The 18,468-nt window shown below is 55.9% G+C and overlaps 1 protein-coding gene across 1 annotated transcript in view; it reads left to right on the top strand.

The window, feature by feature from the left end:
- SPOCK2 (SPARC (osteonectin), cwcv and kazal like domains proteoglycan 2) overlaps nucleotides 1-18,135 on the top strand; it is a 29,181-nt gene extending 11,046 nt beyond the window's left edge. Inside the window, exons 2-11 of the mRNA XM_023204996.1 lie at nucleotides 4,670-4,678; nucleotides 5,028-5,073; nucleotides 5,318-5,432; nucleotides 7,122-7,236; nucleotides 9,241-9,355; nucleotides 9,809-9,928; nucleotides 10,428-10,646; nucleotides 13,052-13,114; nucleotides 14,009-14,146; nucleotides 14,267-18,135. Coding sequence (XP_023060764.1) covers nucleotides 4,670-4,678; nucleotides 5,028-5,073; nucleotides 5,318-5,432; nucleotides 7,122-7,236; nucleotides 9,241-9,355; nucleotides 9,809-9,928; nucleotides 10,428-10,646; nucleotides 13,052-13,114; nucleotides 14,009-14,146; nucleotides 14,267-14,412 — 1,086 coding nt within the window. The 3' untranslated portion in view covers nucleotides 14,413-18,135. The remainder of the gene's footprint in view (nucleotides 1-4,669; nucleotides 4,679-5,027; nucleotides 5,074-5,317; nucleotides 5,433-7,121; nucleotides 7,237-9,240; nucleotides 9,356-9,808; nucleotides 9,929-10,427; nucleotides 10,647-13,051; nucleotides 13,115-14,008; nucleotides 14,147-14,266) is intronic.
- The last annotated feature ends 333 nt before the right edge of the window (nucleotides 18,136-18,468 follow it).

The following is an 18,468-nucleotide window of genomic DNA, read 5'->3' as shown; positions in this document are numbered from 1 at the left end:
CATCAGAAAAGTATTAGACATAAGCACAGAGCGGGAGGGACCTGAGGCCTCATGGCTGGCCCAGTGGTCTCTAAGCTGCCTGCCTAGAGCCGGCGCAGAAGCCTGGCCCAAGCTGGGTCTTGCCCATGGGATTCCAGAAGTCTCGGGTAGCACGTGGGTGCTGGAAGATTTAAAAAGCTCCTCAGGAAAGGGCACGGTGGCTCATGCCTGTAACCCCGTGCTTTGGGGGGCTGAGGCAGGAGGATCACTTGAGCCCAGGAGTTGGAGATCAGCCTGGGCAGCATATCAAGACCCTATCTCTATGAAAAAAACCATACCAAAAGTTAGACAGGCATGGTGGTACATGCCCGTGGTCCCAGGTACTTGCAAGGCAGGAGGATCGCTTGAGCCTGGGAGTTTGAGGCTACAGTGAGCTATGATTGTGCCACTGCACTCCTGCCTGGGTGACAGAACAAGACCCTGTCTCAATAAATAAATGAAAATAAAGAGCTCCTCGGCTGATTCTAAGGCACAGTCACCACTGAGGTTCTCATGGCACAGTAAGGAAGTGACTGGTTTGAGGACACGCCGTGGGCCAGGCTGAAAGTGGACTCCTGGTCCAATGCCCCTTCTATGTCCTCTCTCTACCTCCTCCTCCTCAGTGCAGACACTGGTCCTCTCTTAAGGAGAGATACTCTAACTTGTGGGGTGGGAGTAGGGGATGGGGAACCCTGGCTCATTTCCTCTTTTGTCTTGCGAGCTCTGGCCAGTTGCTGTTCCTCTCTGAACCTTCGTTTTCTCCTTTCTTCTGGTGTTGATCCTGTTGGCTCTGACTACTTCATAGGACTGTGAAGATAAAAGGCAGACCCATCCAAATTCCTGGAGAGAACTTACTCTAAAAGCACCATGCAGGCTGGGCACAGTGGTTCACGCCTGTAATCTCAGCACTGTGGGAGGCTAAGGCAGGACGATTGCCTGAGCCCAGGAGTTCAAGACCAGCCTGGGCAACATGGCAAGACCCCCATCTCTATTAAATAAAAGTTTTTTAATTAAAAGCTTTACTCATATAGGTAGGTAGATAGATAAGCATATCTAAGCACCATGCAATACAAGCCATGGGCTCTTCCAAATCCCCATTTTCCAGGTGACATTGGCAGCAGAGCCACCTGCCAGCACTCTCAGGTGTAGAACGGGGCCTCTGTTTCCTGAGAAGCCCCAGGTGCCCTGATGAGACCATTTCTCACAACTGCTAATGAGCCCACTGGGGTGCCAGAAATAGACAACGCTGCACTGAAAGGCATTATTCGCACTTGCCAACAAACACCTTCTTTTCAGCTTAAAGGTGGCACCAGCCCACACCTGGCCTCAGGGGCCCCTCAGTGTGTCCCCGGGTTTTGCCCTCAGAGTGGCCACTCCCAAGTTGCCCACAGGACTTCCTCATCCTGCCTCCCCGCAAGACCCCCTGGGGGACTCTCCTCACACCGCCTATGGTCTCTGCTGTCCCCGTGGTGGCCTCTCCCTCTCCACTTTTTTGGGGTTCCTCATGTGGCATCTCTGTCCCCCATTTCCCCACCCACAGTCCGGGGCCTTTTCAGCATTGATTTGTTAAGTGCTTCTTGGATCCCAGGCACCCCACAGGTGCCATCTGCTTTAATCTCTGAGTAGTCCTGTGAGGCACTGAGCCCCTTGAGGTCGGGTGCTTGCCCAAGGTGCGCTGGTCAGGGGAAGCCTGGGGATCTGCAGGACCCCAGGGCCCTGCTCTCCTCGTCCCTCTCTGGCTGGCTGTCTTTGTTCTCCTGGGAGGGAGGGTCCTGGAATCCAGATCCACCGGGGCCCCTCCATCCCTCCCGCCCAACCTGGCCACAGCAGAGGCAAAAAGCAGAGGCTGGAACCTGGGGCAGTGCTTTGCACAGAAGGGGCTGCCTCCCTGCCAACTGAGTCAGGAGGGGAGTGGGGGATGGTGGAGCTGCTGGGGAAGTCCCTTTCTTAGAACTCCCACCCCATCCCCACTTTCCCCCAAATTTCTAATCAGAAATTCTTGGTCTTGATCTTTGAGAATCCACTATGTACTGAGTCCCAAAGATTCCACTCACAGCCTGGCTGGAGGTTAAGGCAGCAGGGTTGGGCCAGAGAATGGAAGTATCAGGGGCCTCAGATGACGCCCAGAGGCTGGAGGTGCCTTCCGTACTCCCACTCTGGGCAGGTGGGTTATGGGCACACAGATCTTGTTGGTTGAGGGCAGGTATGGTTGAGGGCTCATACCTCCCTCCCAGAACCCAGCCATTTCCTGTCACCTGCAGTCTTGTCCCCACCCCTGCCCCAGGGGATGATGGGTACAGATGGGAAGACCCCAGCTGATGGAGACCAGTTGCCACTTTTGCCCCAACCCTTGTCATCATGGCCTCAGCAGCTGCACTTCCCTTGGCCTCCCTCCATCTCCTATGGGGTGGACCCCCAGCAGGGGACCCCTGAACTCCGAGGAGCTCCTGGAGAAGGCTTCGTTGGTTTTAGCAAATGAGGGAAGTGGTGCCTGCAGCCTCCGCAGAAGCTTGCCTAGGAGCTCAGGAGCGCTCAGGTCAAGCCCCAGGGATGGGGTGGGTGTGAGGCCAGGTGCCCCGCAGGCTCCCAGGAAGCACCCCTGCAGCCTTCCTCTGTCTGCTCCTGGGCCCAGGGGCTGCGGGACTCTTGGCTGCTGGGACAGGTATGTGTGGGCCAGGTGTGGGCCGAGCGGAGGGGTGAGGAAGAGGCTCGCTCAGTGAGAGAGACAGAGGAGAGACGGACACAGGAACACAAGGGGACGCAGGTGAAAGCAAGAGAAAGAAGAAGAGAGCGGGAGAGAGCCGGCCTGGGCCCTCACGGGGGCAGTTTGTGGTCCTCCCACCCTCTCCCTCCTTCCTGTCTCCTGCTGCCTCCCTCTCGCACTGCGGAAGAGGCAGGAAGGCCAGCCTGAGGGAGAACCTCGAGTGCGAAACTGGAGGCTGCTCACAGAGTGGGTTTTGTCACCTCACTTCTGGATAAAAACCATCTGGCACTGGGTGAACAATGTCCTTGTTAGTGTCCTTGTTTTCCTACTGTAGCTACACACGTGTGTGCATATGTCCACCTGTGCATAAATGAGGATGTGCATACACACAAACGCGCCTGCACACACACGCTACATAGTACAGACCTGTGAGTGTGCATGGGTGCACCTGGGTCTGCATAAATGCACACACGCACAGAAGCATGCACTCGGATCTATGCCTGTGCACACCGTGTCTTTCTCGGTGGTGATGCCAACTGCTTGCTCGGGTCTGGCCCCTTCTGGCCTTTGTCCAGGAGGCCTCACCCTGCCTGCTCTGATGCTTGCCAGCTTCCAGGGGAGGCTTCAGAAGCCTGAAGGCCTTGGAATTTCAAAGCCCTTTAGGAACCGTTCTGTGTGCCCACTGCTGCATGCATGTGGGTGCCCTTCGGTGCCATGGCCCCATGTGCTTTTCCCCCAGACCTGACAGCTCTGCTCACCCCTGCACATCTCTGTTCCTTTGGGCTAGGGCAGAACTCAGGATGAAGGGGGCAGCTGCGCCTGACTTCTCATGTCCTTCTCCCCGCCGGCTCCCAGAGCCCCTCCTGGAGCCCCACGCAGAGGAAGTGGGCAGCTGGTCCTTGCAACTGCCAGCCTCCAGGCCTGGGAAGCCCCCTCCTTGCCTGCCTGGCAGAGCTTCCACCAGGAGTGCCCTGGGACTGTTTGGTGTTTTTTTAGCAACTGTCTCTGCCCTGTAGGGGAAAGGGAGGAAGCCAGATAAGTTGAGTGTTCTTACCAGGGAGCCGGGTTGGGTGGGAGGCGCTCTGCCTCTGGCCACTCTGTGGTCCATGGCCCGAGAGGCCCCTGCAGCCAGAGCGGGGTGAGAAGGTCTCCCTTGTGTCTTAGGCCTCAGAGAGTGTGTTGTAGCAAGAAGAGCTGTGCTGGGTGTCGGGAGACCGGGGTTCTGTGACAGGAGGACCTGGGTCAGGTCATCTCCTGTCTATGGGCATTCTTCTGCACAAAGAGGGGGCTGGACCAGGTGACCTCGTAGGACCCTTTCTGGGTCCTCTGCCTCCGAGGATTTGAAGCTGAACTGTGATAACTGGGGAAGCCACATCACAGGCACGGCCTCCCCACTCACTCCGTGCACCAGCTGAGCTCTGTAGAGAAGTGAGACCTTGAGCAAAAAGCATCCCTTTGCAGCCTGAATGAGAGGGCCTTCCTCCCGCCTCACTCACATGGTGGGCAGAGGTCAGGAGAGGGGACTGACAAGGAAGGGGCCTTGGCAGGAGACAGACAGTGCACCGTTTCTCAGGCAGTTTCTGGGACACCCAGGGCACAGGCATGAGAAGCTCTGTTCCTGTGCAGTGTGGGCCCCTGGGACATCTGTCTTGGTGGTGGGGCTGGGAATGGAGTGGGGGGTGCCCCACCCTCTCAAAGAAAAAGCCTCTTCTTCTCCTAAGGCCAGTCTTAAGCTCTGTGGTGAAGACCTAAGAATACTGGCCTCCTATTGGGGTTCCTGGGGGTCAGAGGAACCAGCCATCAAAGGCCATTGCTCAGCACCCATGGCCACATGACGAGGGGGTGGACCCCAGAAACACCAGAGGGCCTCATACTGATATCCCCATCTTTCTCCCTTTCTCCTCCTGCTCCGTTTTCCATGGCCTGTGGCTGTTCCCTGATCTCCAGGAAGTAGAGGTGAGTACTGCCGGGGGCCCAGTCTGTGTGGTCTCTGCAGAGCACACCCCCTCCCCTCCTGTCCCTCCACACCCTCACTCTGACTTGCTTTCTCTGCCAGCCTCCAGTGTGGCGTGGGGGCAATAAGGAGCTCACGGGAGAGGCTGGAAAGGATTCTAGACATGGGTTTACAGGGATGGAGGTGTGGGGAAGGCAGCTGGTAGGGCCTGGGTGGACAGGAGTCAGCCACCAGGATGACGGCCATTGGCACATGGCATCGCTGGCCCGGCCTCTCCTTGGCCCCGCAGTTGAACCTCTGGGATATGGATCTTAGCCCTTCCCTTCTCCCTTGTCCCTCTCTGTCCTCTAGGACGACTACATCAAGAGCTGGGAGGACAATCAGCAAGGAGATGAAGGTAACATGACTCTCCCAGCTGGGGAAGGTGACTGACAAGTGTGAAGACTTGAGACCAGAGGGCAAGCCCTGACCCCGCTTGGAGGCTCCTTGAGCAACCAGGCCCCGGTGGGGATGGGACTCCTGAGCTCAGGAGCTCTGGTTATCACGGGCTGCTGGAGGGAGAGGCCTCCCAGCTCAGAAGCGGGGCTGGAGGTTCTTGGGTTCTCCCAGGTGACCTGTGTCCTGACTCTGTGCCCCTGTAGCCCTGGACACCACCAAGGACCCCTGCCAGAAGGTAAAGTGCAGCCGCCACAAAGTGTGCATCGCCCAGGGCTACCAGCGGGCCATGTGCATCAGTCGCAAGAAGCTGGAGCACAGGTGAGGGGTTTGGGGAGGTGGGAGCCCTGGAGGGGGTGTGTTCAAAGAACTGACCCTCTCCTTATGAATTAGCCATCTACTGCTGTGAAATAAATTATAAAACTTAGTGCTTAAAACAGCAAATATGTATTATCTCACATCATTTCTGAGGGTTGGAATCCAGAAGTTGTTCTCTTGATGGTTCTGGCTCGGGGTCTGTCTTGAGGTTATAATCAAGGTGCTGGCTGGGGCTGTTTCATCTGAAAGCTTGTCAGGGGCTAGAGGATCCACTTCCAAGCTCGCTCCTATGCTCTTGGTGGGAGGCCTCAGTTCCTGGTCATGTGGACCCCTCCATAGGGATGCTTGAGTGTCCTTACAACATGGCGGCTGCCTTCACCTAAAGTAAGTCATTCAAGAGATTAGTGAGGAGAAAGGCACACCATATAAGAACAATTACCAAACACTGTGGATCCAGGGAAAGTCACATCTCCTTTTTGGGCCTTGATGTAGTATCTCTAAGACAAATAGGTTAGACTAGATAATTTGAGGTTCCTTTCAGCTTTGACATGCAGTGACTTCATGAAATATTTAAGGTGGTAGCTTGTGAGAGGTTGTAGCTTGCAGAGGAGAAAGGAGTGAGGGACATTTAAGGAAGCCTTAGCTCCAGCCGGGTGTGGTGGCTCACGCCTGTAATCCCAACACTTTGGGAAGCCAAGGTGGGTGGATCACCTAAGGTCAGGAGTTCGAGACCAGCCTGACCAATATGATGAAACCCTGTCTCTACTAAAAATACAAAATTAGCTGGGCATGGTCGCTTGTGCCTGTAGTCCCAGCTACTCGGGAGGCTGAGACAGGAGAATTGCTTGAACCTGGGAGGCTGAGCCAAGATCATGCCACTGCACTCCAGCCTGGGTGACAGAGTGAGACTCCATCTCAAAACAAAAAAAAAAAAACAAACAAACAAAAATAAGGAAGTCTTAGCTCTAGCCCAAGGACAAGGCTCTGTCTGGCTTCAAGACCCTGGAAAAGGTTCCAGTTCCCTCCCTTCTCTCCTGAATCACAGAAGATGAAAGATGGAGTTGCAGTCTTAGAAGGCTGCAGGGGCATGGCCGGTAACGTAATGCATGAAGAGTGGTTTTTTCACGGGCCGCTCTGTGGAGCACAGGCCTGGCAGCTCCTTCTTGGCCCTGGCCCATTATGTGGGAATGCAAGTCCAGGACTCCCACGTCTTCCGTTTTTCAAAGAAAGGCCAAGAATCCAGGTATTTTTGTGAACTCTCCCATTTGGTAAATGTTAGTGCATAAATAACTCAATTAAAAAAAAAAAAAAAAAAACCCCTTGGTGGCCAAATATGGCCCAGAGGTCATCAGTTTGCAACCTCAGATTTGGTCTGACCCCTTAAGTGAAGTGTGACTCCCTTTTACCTCTGGCTGTCAGACCTGGAGTTGCTACCTGAAGGCCCCATAGGACTCAGTGAAGCCTGGAAGAAGCAAAGCTGGGGGAATTTATGCCTTGCCCAGTTGCTTCAACCCTCTGAGCTGGAGGAAGATCTGGCAGCAGTGTGGGGAGGGTGGGCAGGGGCAGGAAGGGGCTGATCTGCTGGAGGTTGCTGCTGCCTTCCTGTTGGAACAGGTCTCCTCAGCCCTCCCTTCCCCTGCTCCTTCCTCATTGTCACCTCCACCCTGGTGTGCTCCCCACCCTCTCCTGTAGGATCAAGCAGCCGACCGTGAAACTCCATGGAAACAAAGACTCCATCTGCAAGCCCTGCCACATGGCCCAGCTTGCCTCTGTCTGCGGCTCAGATGGCCACACGTACAGCTCTGTGGTGAGGAGCCCTGGCCCCAGGTAGGGTGGGGGTGGAGTCACCCGAGGCCACAGGAAGCAGAAAGGATGACCCAGCTGGGGCCTCCCAAGGGGTTTCCAGGACTGAGGTGGGGCCAGATGGCAAGGTCAGTGCGTTCAATGCAGCCAGCCATACTGGGGCCACCTGCAGCCCTGGCTGGGACTACCTGAGAGTTGGAGCCAGACCCTGTCTGTACCTGACCGCAGATAGGTGCAGGTAGGGAGTGGGGCCTGAAAGAGACTCTGCGGTCAGGTAACTGCAAGTCAAAGGAACTGAGGGAAGCCTCAACCAAGTGTCCATGGGTGTGGAAGAAGGAGCTCTGGCATCCAGTTGTTAGAGGGTGAAGAAGAGGATTTCCACAGGGAGGCACCAGTGTTCACCAGTGAGCAGGGGCATTCTGGGGCAGCAGGAAATAATCCTCCATAAGAAGGCGATGGAAGAAGGAACTGACTGGGAGAATGAATTTGCACCTTATGGGGATTTTTGTGAGGATTTCAGGAGACAATATTTGAGAAAGCATTTAAAAAATTTTAGGCTGGTCATGGTGGCTCACGCCTGTAATCTCAGCACTTTGGGAGGCTGAGACGGGTGGATTGCTTGAGTCCAGGAGTGTGAGACCAGGCTGAGCAACATAGTGAGACCCTGTGTCTACAAAAAATATAAAAATTAGCTGGGTGTGGTGGCATATGCCTGTGATTCCAGCTATTTGAGAGGCTGAGGTGGAGGCCAGGAGTTCGAGGCTGCAGTGAGCCATGATTGCACCAGCCTGGGTGACAGAGTGAGACCTTGTCTCAAAAAAAAAAAAAAAAAAAGTAACATAGAAATGCAGATGATGATTATGAATGTTTTTACTGGCAACAAGGAGTCAGGAATTGCTTGGTTTGGGAGGGCACTGACAGCTGGCTCGGGGTGGATGCCAGGGCTGAGGGGCCTTCCTGGAGTGAGATGCAGATTTCAGTCACCCGCTGTGGGTGATGATTGATGTTGCTGTGGGGATGAGGTCACCAGGGAGAAGAAAGGGAGGAGAGAGAGAGAGAGAGAGAATGAGCAAGAGACCAGGGCAGAGGCTGTATTTAGGAGGTGGGAGGGGTGCAGAGGAGCTGGCAGGGGGAGGAGGAGAAGAAGAGGAGCTAGTGTCCCACAACCCAAGGCCAGGGCGAGGTCTGGGCAGGACGCTGCAGTGCGGCCCGGTTCGGGGATCACGCTGTCCTTTAGGGAGGTGGAGGTCGGCAGCAAATCTGGCTTTCACCCCGGCCCATGGCCTTGGGCAAGTCACTGGGCCTCTCTGCGCCTTGCTGTTCTCTGCCGAGCAGGAGAAACCCAAGCCTCCCAAGTGAGACACTGTTGTCGAGTGCTGTGATGACCCGCTTCCCATTAGCAGCCGCCCCATGAGAAGAAAGAGATATGACCAGGAGAAAAGGCTTTCATGATGAGGAGTGCATGAACCTCTCAGAACCTGGCTTTAGCAGGCAGCCGTGGCAGAAGCAGTTCTCAGCGAAGGCCAAGGAATTGTTAGATGCTCCATAGGCGGTGCGGTGTCTTCTCAGGAGAGCTGAGAAAAGCCCACTGGGATGACTGTGCGGAGATCACTGAGGGAAGGGCTGATGGCTGATTACACAGGGACCAAGGAACAGGCCATGAGAACCAGGGGGAGGGACAGACAGCTAACACAGGGGAGGGGCGACAGGGGCAGGGAGGGAAGGGGAGATGGGTGTCCTGGGAGGGACAAATCCTCAGAGAGGGCCGAGCAGGTTCATGGGAGCCTGCATGGCTAGGACCAGCTCTGGACCCCGCTTCCCGGGCCCTGACTCTCTCCACTGTGCACCTCGGTCTGCAGAGGGACCAAGAGGGGCCCTTCAGGCTGTTCATGGGTGCTCCATGGGGGGAGGCCGATGAGGCTGCCATGGGAGGCTTGAGGGTGTCCCCAGTTGTGGGGACCCCTGGGGTAAGCCCTCAGTCCCCTGTCCCACCTTTCCCCGTGTGCAGTGTAAGCTGGAGCAACAGGCGTGCCTGAGCAACAAGCAGCTGGCGGTGCGATGCGAGGGCCCCTGCCCCTGCCCCACGGAGCAGGCGGCCACCTCCACTGCTGATGGCAAACCAGGTGAGGAGAGCACTGGGCCACCAGGCTGGGGGCACTGCAGGGCCACCTGGCACCTCCTTCAGGGCTCTAGGATGGTAGAAGAGGTGTGCAGAGCAAGAGGGAAGTGGCAAAAATGCAGAAAGGCTTGAGGGAGCTGTGAGGTCAGAGGTCCAGGGTAACACAGAGCAGGAGGCTTGGGCTCAGCCCTTGTTTCTCCCCTGGGTGCCTGGAAGGTGGGCAGAGGGAGAGACTCAGCCACAGATAATCTGGGCTGTGTGTTTTTCATGCTAGGAAGGAGTAGGTGGTGGGAGATGGGAGAGGACTCAAGAGGAAGTCCGATTTCCACCTTCCCTTCTGCTGCTGCCTCCCTGACCCCTGCTCAGCCTCCTGGCCTGTAGGGCAGGATCCCAGACTGAGATCGAGCCTGCTGCTCCACTGCACATTCACCCTCCATGCTGTCTGTCTGTTCTGCAGAGACTTGCACCGGTCAGGACCTGGCTGACCTGGGAGATCGGCTGCGGGACTGGTTCCAGCTCCTTCATGAGAACTCCAAGCAGAATGGCTCAGCCAGCAGTGCAGCCAGCCCGGCCAGCGGTAGGAAGCTTGCTGCTCTGCCTGGAGGAGGGAGGGAGATAGGGAAGTGGCTGAGGACACAGGTGTATGCTGAGCCAGCCCGCCCTTGCTCCTTCCTGCCGGACTCTGGGTCCTACCCAGAAGGTTCTGGGTCCAAAAGAACCTTCACCCCAAAGAAGTCGACTTTCACCAGAGCAGGAGGGATACTGGTTAGCTAGTAGGAAGAACTTAACATGGGTGGAGGGAGCTTAAACCCTGACGTGGGTAGCCCAGGGAAAGCAGGAATTCTTTTCCCTGAAGGGCTTTCAGAATAGGGTTTTGAATGGTTCAGGCATAGTCCTATGTGGAGGTGAAAGGAAGGACCTTTGGCCATTCTCGAGTTTCTCAATGCCATGGTTAGATTCCAAGCTGCCCAGACCCAGATCAGAGGGCTGGGGCTGATGGTGAGGTGGAGGGCTGGAGGGCTGGAGAAACGACTGAAGAGCTAGATGAAGCGTGCCTGAACCTGGTCTTTTCCCAGGGCTGGACAAGAGCCTGGGGGCCAGCTGCAAGGACTCCATTGGCTGGATGTTCTCCAAGTTGGACACCAGTGCCGACCTCTTCCTGGACCAGACGGAGCTGGCTGCCATCAACCTGGACAAGTACGAGGTCTGCATCCGTCCCTTCTTCAACTCCTGTGACACCTACAAGGATGGCCGGGTCTCCACTGCTGAGTGGTGCTTCTGCTTCTGGAGGGAGAGTGAGTGTGACCCCTCTCCCAGGCCCCTGCCTCACCCGTGTGGGCTCTGCCTGAAGTTCCAGGCTCTCTTGGGAAGTCAGAGTGGCTCTTTCTTGGCTACGTCCCCAGACCCAGCACTTCCCCAGCTTGCCCACTTCCTGTACTCCCTCAGGGCTTCATCCTTTAAGACCTGGGGAAGCCAACACTTTCAGCTCCCTTACTTGGCAGGCTCCCAGGCGGATCCAGATTTTGTGGGTCCTGATGCTTATATACTTTTGGAGGTCTTCTTTAAGAAAGAGTTAAAAAAAAAATCCCAGCATTTTGGGAGGCCAAGGTGGGAGGATCATGTGACCCTGGGAGTTGGAGACCAGCCCAAACAATACAGGGAGACCTCATCTCTATGAAGAAGAAGAAAAAAAAAAATAGCCAGGTGTGGTGGCATGCGTTTGTGGTCCCTGCCACTTAAGAGGCCAAGGTGGCAGGATCTCTTGAGCCTAGGAGGTTGAGGCTACAATGAGCTGAGATTGTGCCACTGCACTCCAGCCTGAGCAACAGAGCAAGAACCTGTCTCAAAAAAAAAAAAAAAAAAAAAAAAAAGGAAAGAAAGAGTACGAAAAATTACAAATGTAAACTTTCTGGGGCCCCTCAGAGGGCTTGGGAAAGGGCTGTATAAGTGAGGGTCTTAGAGCTGAAGATGCATTTGCTTCTCGGTGATTCTTCTTTTGGGCATATCTTACATTTTGTGCCGCCAAATAAGTGATTACATACGTTGTCATCCACCTTAGAGATGTGATGAAATTTCTCAGCTGAATATACCTGAAGCCAGAGCTTTCAAACCAGAGTCCTCTCTGGAAAGACTGAGGTCCCCAGGGCTCACCTGACCTGTGTGGCCGGAGCTGGGGAAGCCCTGGTGTTCCTCGCTGGATGGTTCTCCCCATCTTGGTGGGGGATCGGCAGTCAGGGCCCAAAGCTTCAGCCCGAGCCCCACCATACGCTAGGCAGGGATCCCCGGCAAGTGACCACATCTTTCTAAGTTCTGCTTCTTCATCTGCATCAGGAAATAACAATACCTATCTTGGAGCCTGTTGTAAGGATGTGCCAAGAAAATCTGTGCAGAGCACCATGTAATTCACAAATCCCTCTGCAAATGCGTGGTATTGTGATCTGTTTCAACTCTGACTGCCCAGCCCTCCTGTGACCTGTATCACTCTAGCACTTTGACTTTCCGGGCCTTTGAAGGCCATTCCATCCATTCTGTACAGCAGCTTTCTTGGGCAGGAGGCTGGGAACTGTCCTCATTTTACAACCAGGCAGGCTTCCAGCTTGGAGAGGTGGGGACTTCCCAAGGTCGCAGACAAGTTAGAGGCTGGCTGCCAGTTACAGTCATGCGTCACTTAACGAGGGGGATACATTCTGAGAAATGCATCGTTAGGTGATTTCCTCACTGTGCAAGCATCACAGGAGTGCTTCCACAGACCCCGGTGGTGCGGCCTCCTGTGCACCTGGCCCATTGCTCCCAGGCTACAGCCTGTGCAGCATGTTATGTGCTGAATACTGCAGACACATAACATGTAACACATAAATGCTTACCGTTGTGTTACGATGTGTTACAATGGCAAGCATTTGTGCATCTAAACATAGCTAAACATAGACTGGGCGTGGTGGCTCATTTCTGTAATCCCAGCACTTTGGGAGGCCGAGGAAGGTGGATCACCTGAGGTCAGGAGTTTGAGACCAGCCTGGCCAACTTGGTGAAATCCCATCTCTACTAAAAAGACAAAAATTAGCCAGGCATGGTGGCGGGCGCCTGTAATCCCAGCTACTTGGGAGGCTGAGGCAGGAGAATCACTTGAACCTGGGAGGCAGAGGTTGCAGTGAGCCGAGATCGCGCCACTGCACTCCAGCCTGGGAGACAAGAGCAAAAGTCCATCTCAAAAAATAAAATAAAATAAAGAGCTAAAAACAGAAAAGGTACAGTAAAAATAGTGTTGTAATCTTATGGGACCACCATCCATTGTTGACTGAAATGTTGTCATGTAGCGTTTGGCTGTATTTTCAGGCCTGGGAGTTCTCTCTAACATTCCCTCTAGCTTTACGTTCCCCTGGGGTCTCTCACGTTTGGGTGTCCATGTGTTCACCCTACCTCCTCTTCTGAATCCTGTTACTCCTCTCACGGGTCCCTAGGACCTCTTGGGGAACCTCAGGTCATCCACAGCTGTGGGATGAGCTCCCCTAATTAGAGACTGGGTGTTTTCATGCCACAGAGCTCCTGTGCTTCCCACCCCTGCTGTGGGGCGGCCCTGTGTCGGAAACGGGGTGTTTTCATCTTGCAGAGCCCCTGCCTGGGTCTCTAAGCCTTGAAGGGCTCGGTGCATCCCCCCAGCACCAGGGGACAGCCCCATCAGAGACTGCTTCTCTCCCCACAGAGCCCCCCTGCCTGGCAGAGCTGGAGCGCGTCCAGATCCAGGAGGCTGCCAAGAAGAAGCCAGGTGAGGGGCTGGACCAGGCACTCAGAGGAGGAGGTGGGGACGGCTTCCTGGGTTCGTCTGAGACCCAGTGGCTCAAGCCTTGGGCCTCATGGCAGACATGGAGCCCAGAGGAGGCCCTGGCCTAGGAAGACAGGAGAGGGATGCCCCCTTCCTGTGTCTATCCTTGTGGGGGGCAGGGCGTCCCAATCCGCCCCAGAAAAGCGTGTTTTAGGCACTAATTTTACGCCCATCCATGCCGGAGCTAGAGTTTGGGATACAGAAGGACCCTGGAACCCTCCATTGAGTTCAGTTTCCTGCAGCAAGCATGTGACTAGTGTTTGAGTGACGCGGCTCCCCGAGAGACACTCCCTCACATACTCCATAAACACCTGGGGGCCTTCTCCAGAGATACAACAGCAACAGACCCAGCTCAGAGCGGACGGCAAGACAGACGCACTCCTCGGCCTCATAACCCTTTAGCTTGGGCCAGTCAGGAAACACACAACACACAAATGGACACACCCAAAAGATAGAACTAGCAGTGTGACCTGTACACAGGCGCCCAGGACCTTCAGCTGCGGGGCCTACAGGAAAGCGAGTGGGCCCTGGAGGCAGGTCAGACTCCGAGTGGCTGGGAGGAGAAGGCTGGGCTTTCCTGGCAGGGGACAGCCAGGCTGGAGGAACTGTGGGAGGATGGAGAGTGTCGAACCCGGTGAAGTCAGACTGGCTGTCCTACAAATCTGGGCCACAGAGTCAGGGAACCCGATGGGGTGGCTGGGAGCTGGCACAGGGGCTGAGCAGTGGTTCAAGGAAGCGGGTTTCCTCATCTCCAGCGAGTAGAGCCGGAGGTCACCTCTCTGAGGGGCCCACAGCCCGGGTCCCTGCTCTGACCCTGCCTGGCCCCATCTCATTCAGGCATCTTCATCCCGAGCTGCGACGAGGATGGCTACTACCGGAAGATGCAGTGTGACCAGAGCAGCGGCGACTGCTGGTGTGTGGACCAGCTGGGCCTGGAGCTGACTGGCACCCGCACGCACGGGAGCCCCGACTGCGGTACGGGCTGGGCGGCACGGGGCCTGCTGGGGGCCCGGGCCTGGGGGGCCCTTGTCGTAGGATGCCAGGTGGGGGCGTACCAGAAGCTCCCTCACCCCTGTTGGCTTGGTCCCCTCACAGATGACATCGTGGGCTTCTCGGGTGACTTTGGGAGCGGCGTTGGCTGGGAGGACGAGGAGGAGAAGGAGACGGAGGAAGCAGGCGAGGAGGCCGAGGAGGAGGAGGGCGAGGCAGGCGAGGCTGACGACGGGGGCTACATCTGGTAGATGCCCTCAGGAGCCGGCGGCCGGAGGGGACTCAACAGCAGAGCTCTGAGCAGCAGCAGGCAGCTTCGAGAACGGATCCGGAGATGCAGTCAGAAGGACCCTGCTCCACCCGGGGGGACTGGGAGTGTGAGTGTGCATGGCATGAGTGTGGCACAGATGGCTGGGATGGGTAACAGTGTGAGTTCGTGTGTGCGTGCGTGTGTGTATGTGTGCGTGTGTGTGTGGCATGTGCTGACAAATGTGTCCTTGATCCACACTGCTCCTGGCAGAGTGAGTCACCCAAAGGCTGCTTTGGCCTCCTTGTAGCTGTTTTCTTTCCTTTTGTTGTTGGTTTTAAAATACATTCACACACAAATACGAATTGACAGGTCAAAATCCATGAAATGAGATGCCCCCAGCCGCGTCCCCCAGCCCAGCCCTGATCCCTTGGGTTCCTACCCTGGCTCGACCGGCCCTTGCCTGCCCTTCTGCCTCTTGCTTCTGAAGTCAAGCTCTGGCCTGTGAGTCTGTCCCCACTGCAAAGGGGAGGGAGGGCAGGGAGCTGTCTACCGGCTGAGGTCCTCCCAAAACTGGGCCGATGTGGTGTGACATCCCCACCAGCCTCAGATGAGACGGGCCAGGACGCCCAGCCACAGCAAGCCCCGTCCCTTTGCTGATCCCCAAGCACTGGAGAAACTCTCCTAACCCAAGGCAGAGTGATGAAGGTGGCGGCGAGGAGGAGGAGGAGGGCAGCAGCTGAGAGGCCGGGGACAGGGTACCTTGCTAGGCTGTCCAAGGTCTGTCCCAGGGGGCCCAGGTGGTGCGGGTAGAACAGGGTGGGGAGAGGGGTCGGCTCAGCAGGAGGAGGCTGTGGCTGCAGAGACTGGAGGAGCTTTTAGGAGTTGAGAAGGGGCAGCTCTAAATCCCAGACCCTGGAATAGCCTGTCCCTTTTTTCTGGGTCTCGTGTTGGAGCCATGGTCTGGGCTGCTCTCTTGGGGACACTGGGCGGTGGTTACACAGTTGACCTCTGCCTGGCTCCCCGTTGGTGCAGCCCATCCCATGGGGTGCTGCTCCTGCCTTCATCCCCCTTGCTGGGGTCCCCTCGTCCACTTGAGGGCGCCTGAGGGCCAGCAGCAGCAGGCGAGGAGCCTGGGTCTAGGCTAGGGTTGTGTGTGCTCACCTCCTCCCTGGCCCTTAACACTCCCATCCTGCCCAGACCAACAGAGAGACCTGTCCCTGAGACCCCAGAGAGAAGCAGCTGTCGAAGGCTGCAGGCTTCCCGCGCTCTGAGACCATGATCTTCCTCCTGCCAGGGGAGAGCCACCCACAGGCCATGTCCAGCCCCACTCCCCTCAGCCCCCCGGGGTTTCCTTCTGGCCCCTCTGAAGATCCCCTAGGGTTGCCCCAGCAGAGGGGCTTCCCCAAGCTCCGTTTCGAAGCCTGCAGTATGGAAAAGTGAGAAGTCAGAGGGGACAGGACAGGTGCAGCTAGGCTCTGCGGCCACACCTCCCACCTCGCTGTTCCCAACATCCCCTGAGCAGTGTAAGCTCATCTCGCCAGATGAGAAAAGGCCCCGTGCATTTCTTTTGCTTGCTTGTTGCTGTTTTCCCCCAGCCGTCAAGTTCTCCCCATGGAAGCAAATTCCTTAACACCTTTGGTGGAGAATTTCTTACCCAGACTTGGGCATCACTGATGCCCTTCAGTGCGTGAGAGCAGCGTGCGTGTGTGTGCCTGTGTGTGAACCTGGGGGCCGTCTTGGTGGCCTGGGAGTGTGAGGAGGGGCCTCCTGTGTGCTGGGTGGGTGGCGGGTGTGGGGTCAATGCGGTGAGGCTCTCTGGGTGAAGCTCCCAACCTGGCAGTCCCCAGCCTCCCAGCATCTGCGAGTGTCTGTTGGACTTTACAGAAGAGCCTCACCCTGTCTGCCCCTCACTCTGCCCTGGAATCAGCATCTTCCGAGTCCTTCTTGAGGGAAATAGCAGAGCCCCACTTAGCCCCATAAACCGCTTCCCATTCTGCAGCCCAGTTCTGATTGTTGAGGTGTCGTGCCATTCCAGGTCCCCCAGCCCCTTCTTCCTCCTGTCCTCTCTCTGTCCTCCACCTCCCCCTCCAGCCCCGGCTCAGTTCAGGGAAATGCTGTTCCACATCAGCCCTCTGCTCTCTGAGGCAGCCGCGCCTCTGACTCGGAGCTACTTGACACTTTGCTCTTGCTAGGATTGAAGTCTACCTGTCTCTTCCCTCTGCCCCAGCTGGAGTTCTGGAACTTTCCTACTGCAGGGGGTGGGGGTTGTTAAGGATGCTGGAGGGCCTGGGAAGGGAAGGAATTCAGAGGAAGGGCGTTCCCTGTCCTCTTGTTGTTGCCCTCTGCTCCTGGGCACGTGCTCTCTCTGTCTCTGGGTCTTCTGACTGTACGTGTTTGTGTGTCCTTGTAAATATGTTTTAGGAAGAAAGCAAAAGGGATTGAACTAGCCTCTGGCAGGACTGCAGGGGTCCAGCCTTGCCTGTCTCTGAGGCCTCTACACTGCTTTTTGCCCCACTGAGACTGGGCCCCTCAAAAGGTAGACAGAACAGCAGCTCCCAGTGGGGCTGAAGGTCGGCCTCCAAGTGGCTTCTTGTTAGACAAGGTGAAGGTTTCCTCATGAGCAAGGTTGCAGATTGGTCCTTCCTCAGCTCCTTGATTCATGCCCTTGACCAAGGGGCCTGCCACCCAGCCCCTCCAGCACCCTCTCCTCGATGCCTTGCTTCTTCCTGCCCCCACTCCCCTGGCTTAGGCAGGTAAGGGAATTAGGGCCATGCTGGAAGAAGCTTAACCATGTGTTCAAAGAACGGTTTCTTGCTTGCTTGGTCCTGGAACTCCCCTTGGCTGCCCCAGGCCTCCTTGGCCCGTGGGTGCCGGGGGAGGTGGATGATCAGATCTGGTAGGTTGGAGCACAGAAAATAAATGTGCCTTGAGAGACCACTCAGAGAGGGTCCAAGGGTGATGGAGAAGGAAGCATGGCCTGGGAGCTTGGAAGGGAGGGGCGGTGGGTGGTGGCATCTTGACTGCCCCCTGTTGTCCCACATGTAGGGGGTGGTCACACCTCTTCACTCCAGCCCGCCTGGCTTCAGCCTTCCATGAGCTCCACCTGCTTCCAGCTTCACCTTGGAGGGGGTGGGGTCCGTTGGCATCAACATGGGACCCTCTGCTTCACCAAAGCCCGAGCCCTCAGCTCTTGGGGAGAACGAATGGCTGAGCTTTGATTCCCGGGGTCCTTGAGAGGCTGCAGGCTGGCGGTAGTCCCAGGGGAAAGACACCACGGGTGCAGAAGGAGACCCAGATATCCTGAGGAAGTTCCCAGCGAGCAAACTGCTTTCCAGCCTGAAGCCTGCTTAAACTGTGTGATGTGCAATAACCGAGCTTAGAGTTAGGAATTGTGTTCAAGTGCTTGGATTTCCGTCTGTAGATTTAAGTGCTGAAATCGTATCTCTCAGTAATTTTAGATGTCTTTAAAAAATCGAAAAACCAAGTGTTAGACTGTGTGTGTGCGTTGATGGGCACTCAAGCGTCCCGTGAGTCATCCAGCCATCCCTTTCCCCTGCACCCCCATCCTCTCACGTCCCGCCCCGCCTCCACTTGGGGACGCTGCCTCGTGTCGTCTTTATCTGCCTATTACTCAGCCTAAGGAAACAAGTACACTCCACACATGCATAAAGGAAATCAAATGTTATTTTTAAGAAAATGGAAAATAAAAACTTTATAAACACCATCTGCTGGCAATACTCGAATTATTCTTACCCTTGGTATTATTTTTCACAAAAACAGCATTTATGACTGGGCGCGGTGGCTCACACCTATAATCCCAGCACTTTGGGAGGCTGAGGCAGGACAATCCCTTGAGCCCAGGAGTTTGAGACCGGCCTAGGCAACATAGCGAGACCCTGTATCTATCAAAAAAAAAAAAAAAAAAAAAAAAAATTGTTTTAAAAATTAGGCTGGGAAGAGGGGGCAGTGTGTGAGGCTAAGGATTGCTTGAACCTAGGAGGTTGAGGCTGCAGTGAGCTATGGTCGTGCCACTGTACTCCAGCCTGGGCAACAGAGG

The sequence above is a fragment of the Piliocolobus tephrosceles genome, chromosome 9 (assembly GCF_002776525.5).
Source record: "Piliocolobus tephrosceles isolate RC106 chromosome 9, ASM277652v3, whole genome shotgun sequence".
Taxonomy (NCBI): Eukaryota; Metazoa; Chordata; class Mammalia; order Primates; family Cercopithecidae; genus Piliocolobus; species Piliocolobus tephrosceles.
Note: the sequence above shows the minus strand (reverse complement) of the source record. Positions and strands in the feature narration are given on the sequence as shown.